Source organism: Aulonocara sp. 'chitande type north' Nkhata Bay, linkage group LG19 (assembly GCF_057382095.1).
Source record: "Aulonocara sp. 'chitande type north' Nkhata Bay isolate Kocher_YH1m ecotype deep benthic linkage group LG19, A_spYH_male_GT1.1, whole genome shotgun sequence".
NCBI classification, from domain to species: Eukaryota; Metazoa; Chordata; class Actinopteri; order Cichliformes; family Cichlidae; genus Aulonocara; species Aulonocara sp. 'chitande type north' Nkhata Bay.
In genome coordinates this window covers 3,932,501-3,938,174 of record NC_141362.1, presented here as the reverse complement: position 1 = coordinate 3,938,174, position 5,674 = coordinate 3,932,501, and the positions used below count along the sequence as shown (strand labels likewise).

Sequence of the window (5,674 nt, the reverse complement as noted above, 5' to 3'; positions counted from 1 at the left end):
CTTCTTCTGGGCTATATTCTCAGCAGCATAAGGAGAATCATGTGCTAACAGCTGTCTAAATGACTCGGCTAAAGTTAGTAGCATGCTTGTTGTTTTTGTCTTTGCACTAGGATGATGTCGGTGTAAATGTGCAGTCATATTCGTTGTGTTCCCACTAGTGCTTTCAGGTTAATCTCGTTGAAATGACCTTAACGCCACAACACGGCAAATCTCCGTTAACGAGCTACCGCCGATCGCTCCGTGCATGGGACTAGACGGCCAACACGTTAACGAGCTAACTGCGCTAACACACTAGTTCACACCAATGTAATTGAGCATTGCATGGCACATCCAACATACTGTTTTACTTTAGTCCATGACTCGCTTACCTTCAGGGTCATACGTCACATGAAAACCAAAATAATTCCAAACGCCAGATCTGAATGAGGTTCAATTTGCCTGGAGAGCTTAACTTCTGTCTCGCTAGCTTGCCCTGCGCTCTTCCTTCTGACTATGCTGTCTGTGTTGAGCGCTCAGTGGATCTGCGCTCGACAGTGCAGCCTAGGCGGAGTAGTCGAAGACAGATTCACTGAGCGCTCAACACAGACAGCATCGTCAGAAGGAAAATTGATAAAATAAATTACAAATGTTGTATTGTTCGATACATATGCGTACCGAACCGAAAGCACTGTATCGAACGGTTCAATATCGATACGAATATCGTTGCACCCCTACTAAGCACATATAAGTAAATATTTCTAAGCATAAATGTGTCAGGAATCGCTGTGCGGCAGGCAGGAGTTGGACCCAAAATGCAGGACTCACAGACTCGGGGAGGTGAACTCAAAACACAGCTTTATTTGCTGGTAGAACAAACATACAAACTAGACTAAACTGGGAAACCATAAACTAGGGAGACACAGGGAGATCCACACACAGCATGAGGGACGACGTCACGCTGAACAGAGGGAGACGCAGACAGAAATACACAGAGGGTTAACGAGGAAAGTGGGAACACACGGGGAACACAGGTGACACTGATAATCATAACGAGACAGGGCGGGGTGAACTGAACATGACATGTACGGGCGTGAGAGTCACAAAGTAAACAGGAAGTGCACAGAGGTTCAGACAGGAGGAGAGAGAGCACGGGGAAAACACAGACATAACGGGCTGGGGAAACATGAAACAACCACAAAGGGAGACGAGGGCTCATAAATACATAGAGGGCACACAGGGGGAAGAGAGAGCACGGGGAGAACTTAGACATAATGGGCAGGGGAAACATGGAATAAAACATAAGGAGAGACGAGGGCTCACAGATACACAGAGGGGCACACAGGGGGTAAAAGCCATGAAGGGAAAACACTTAGGGAACAACACAACAGGGCAACTCAGAAAACATGGCCTAAGCAAGGAACAAAATACAAACATACAAGAAAACTAAGAACACTGGGCCAACATGGCCCAGGACCATGACAAAATGACGATCAACAATACAAAACCTAACAGTCACAATGAAAGTCTTTCCCACCACCACAGTGATGACAGGGTTGAGAACTGGATCCATCTGTGTCGCTCTGCTTCTAAACAAAGACACAAAGACAGTGTAAGTCAGTCCTTCAACATTTGTATCCTGACCGTCGCCTGAAATAAAGAGCATCTCTGCAGACGTCCAACTACATTTGACTGTTTCAGTTAACACACTCAGTTTACTGGGCTGCAATAACTACAATACTACCACCATAATACTACAGTAATACTAAAATCATAACTGAAAGGAAAATCTGAATAATCACTCAGAGCTGCTTTTCCATGCAGTAGAATTGCTAACATGCTAACACAGTTTAATGAGCAGAGTTGTTCCAAACAGTCAGGCTAAAATGACAAGATAACAATATAAATACATACCTCACAGTAGCTGCACTTGGAGAGTCTCTTTCTGGTGTGGATCTGTTGGTGTTGTCTCAGGTAACGTGGAGATTTAAAAGTCTTCTCACACAGGTCACATTGATAAGGTCTCTCCTCAGTGTGGGTAAACATGTGTTGTTGTAAGACTGCGTCTGTTGTAAACTCTTTGCCACACTGTTCACAGCAGTACACATCATGTCTGGTGTGAATGCGTAGGTGTATATTTCGGCTCCCTCTCCGGCTGAAAGTTTTTCCACAGATGTCACAGCTGTATGCCTTAATTCCAGAGTGGGTAACTAGATGCTTCTGTAAGCTGCTACTTTGAGTAAAAGCTCTGCCACACTGATCACAGCTGTACGCTTTAACTCCACTGTGGATGAGTTGGTGTTTTTTTAGGTACTCCTTCAAGGAAAAAGACTTTCCACACATGTCACAGCTGAACGGTCTCTCTCCAGTGTGGATGACCTGATGCTGTTTTAGTGAAGCCTTCAGAGTAAACTCCATCCCACACTTGTCACAGCTGTATGGCTTAATTCCAGAGTGGGTAACTAGATGACTCTGTAAGTGGCTACTGCGAGTAAAAGCTCTGCCACACTGATCACAGGTGTACGCTTTAACTCCACTGTGGATGAGCTGGTGTTGTTTTAGGGAACCCTTCAAGGAAAAAGACTTTCCACACATGTCACAGCTGAACGGTCTCTCTCCAGTGTGGATGACCTGATGCTGTTTTAGTGAAGCCTTCAGAGTAAACTCCATCCCACACTCGTCACAGCTGTATGGCTTAATTCCAGAGTGGGTAACTAGATGCTTCTGTAAGCTGCTACTTTGAGTAAACTCTTTGCCACACTGTTCACAGCAGTACACATCATGTCTGGTGTGAATGCGTAGGTGTATATTTCGGCTCTCTCTCTGGCTGAAAGTTTTTCCACAGATGTCACAGCTGTATGCCTTAATTCCAGAGTGGGTAACTAGATGCTTCTGTAAGCTGCTACTTTGAGTAAAAGCTCTGCCACACTGATCACAGCTGTACGCTTTAACTCCACTGTGGATGAGCTGGTGTTGTTTTAGGGAACCCTCCAAGGAAAAAGACTTTCCACACAAGTCACAGCTGAACGGTCTCTCTCCAGTGTGGATGACCTGATGCCGTTTTAGTGAAGCCCTCACAGTAAAACCCTTCCCACACTCGTCACAGCTGTATGGCTTAATTCCAGAGTGGGTAACTAGATGCTTCTGTAAGTGGCTACTGTGAGTAAAAGCTCTCCCACACTGATCACAGCTGTACGCTTTAACTCCACTGTGGATGAGCTGGTGTTTTTTTAGGGAATCCTTCCAGGAAAAATACTTTCCACACAAGTCACAGCTGAATGGTCTCTCTCCAGTGTGGATGACCTGATGCCGTTTTAGTGAAGCCCTCACAGTAAAACCCTTCCCACACTCGTCACAGGTGTGTTTTTTCTCTCCCTTTCTTCTGTGAGGTTTGTCGGCCTCCTGAGAGCGCTGACTTCTGGCTCCATGTTGGTCCTGCAGTGACAGAGATACAAACAGAGGCAGTGAGTGAAATGCAGTCGTGGAACAAACTCAACCTTCAAACTCCATTAACACTAGTTTTAAACCTGAAGGTGGAGCGTGGCACCAAACACCTTAAAGGTCTCTTATCCCCACCTGCTGGTAGTTCTAACACATTACATCCAACCTGCTGTTAAAGATAATTCATGACTGTTCAAACACTAAAATCATGCCCATCCCTCCTGATTGTACACACACACACACACACACACACACACACACACACACACACACATTATTTTATAATTTAGATTATTTTGTTGTTTCCTATTACATATTTCTATAATTTGTATAGATTTATACAGAATTATTCAGTGATAATAAATCCTATGTTTGTTTATTCTAAAGGAACCCCGTTAGCTTCCACAACAGATGTTGCTCGTCTTCCGTCAAATACTTACATAAAATATTACACAATAAAGTGGATTCAAGATATCCACATAATTTCACTCTTACATCCACAGTGAGGTTTCACAATTGTTCAAATATAAGCAATCAATAATAATAATAATAATAATATCAATAACATTGAGGCACATTACACAAATTTCAAAAACAAATCATGTCTTACAATATTTACAACAACTAAAAGCTCTGTAAATCGGCTTTTAAGTGTTCATTGAAGTTTTGAATAATTCTCTAATTTTTTAAGGCAACTTATTCCACTTAAAAGTTGCTCTAAATGTAACAGTTTTACAAAACGTTACTTTTAACTCGAGCATTTACTAAATTGCAGCTTGTTGAAAACTGTGTAATATGATGATGTATTTCATCTGGATACTGCAGCTGAGCAGAATAAATGTGGTGTGTTTAACGGAATTGCTTTCTTTAGAACTACAAGTAAGCCATAGAATATTTTAGCCTGTACAGGAAGCCAAGAAAGGTTATTATGCATTTGATCAATATTAGTATAGTATGAACATCTTCAAACTAATCTGGACGCCTTATTCTGGACTAACTGAAGTCTGTTAAGATCTGTCTTATTAGCTGCTGACCAAATGATTGAACAATACTCCAGATGAGACATTACTAGTGCATTAATGACATCTTTCATAATGAAGAAGTGATACACAAAGAGCATTTCATAGCCATAGCTATGCCTTGTCGGCAGAGTTATGTGACATTAGTGATGTTTGTACTTTCAGCGTTAACTTGGTTTTAAAGCCTTTAAAATATACGCCGTTCAATAGTCGACCTTAATCTGACAGAGAATGTGATGATTTTGTGGATGATTAAAGTCAGTCATATATCCACAAACACAACAAGCTGAAAGTCAGTGATGCTGCTCGGTTTGCAGTCCTGAACATCACGGCACAAGCAGGATTCACTGCACTGTTAATGTGAGCTGTGTTATATTGCTGCCTCTGTTCGGTGGTGTCGAGCCAAACGCACTTTAACGTGTGTTTGAACGAGCTGACGGTTCACTCGTTAAGCTGAAAGAAAGATGCTTTAATCACAGCAGTCACACATGTGTCCACTGCACCATCTGGAACTCTTCTTGTTTACACTCGTAATAACACAAACACTAAATCCTGCTTCTCTGTGCTGTTGTGTAGCAGTGTGTACACCTGAGACTGTCACCTGTCTGTCTGTCCTGCACTCTCTCTCTGTTTCTTTCTCTCTGATTGTGGAATAAAAGTATGAACATGTGTTTATAAGTTACACTTGTGTTTGAATCCTGCAGCTTATCACACATTTGATTTCCATGTGTGACGACTGCAAGTGTCCAGAGTGAGGACAGACTGAGGGACACACTGCTGCACATCATCTGTGAGGCTTTGCAGCCCTGATGATCCACCAGGACAAACTCAGCAGTGTGTGAGGAAGAGGAGGAGGAAGAGCCAGCAGCAGCTGACAGATGGAGAGAATAGACAGACTGTTCCCTGTTTGTGAAGGACTGCTAGGAAAGTTTAACATAACTGTCTGTGCTGAATCAGTCTTATTAGGTAATGTTCAAATAATGTGATCATCCCAGTGTTTCCAGTGTGGGAGAAAGTACTCAGGGCCTTTAAGTTACACACTATGAAAGGCAGCAACAAGTTTAATGTTCAGAAACCTAAAGTCTGTATCAGCAGCAGGATGGAGCTAAAAATAAATGTTGGTTTCAGTTCTATGAAGCTTTGAGTATTTTGGATCAGTAGCTGCTGTGTTTGTTGCATCATATTGCTGTAACTGTTTATATGCTTTATATATTCTGAGCTAAGTTGATCTATAGTGT

General features: G+C 42.4%; 1 protein-coding gene across 2 annotated transcripts in view; it reads right to left on the bottom strand.

Annotated features, from left to right (window-relative positions):
- Nucleotides 1-817: 817 nt before the first annotated feature.
- The window catches only part of LOC147306335 (uncharacterized), a 12,143-nt gene continuing 7,286 nt past the window's right edge, over nt 818-5,674 (bottom strand). The window contains exons 3-4 of one of the 2 annotated variants that reach the window (XM_086274953.1): nt 1,891-3,411; nt 818-1,565 (exon numbers count right to left, since the gene is read on the bottom strand). In XM_086274953.1, coding sequence (XP_086131079.1) covers nt 1,485-1,565; nt 1,891-3,411 — 1,602 coding nt within the window. In that variant the 3' untranslated portion in view covers nt 818-1,484. The remainder of the gene's footprint in view (nt 1,566-1,890; nt 3,412-5,674) is intronic. The other variant, XM_086274954.1, reaches the window with a different exon arrangement.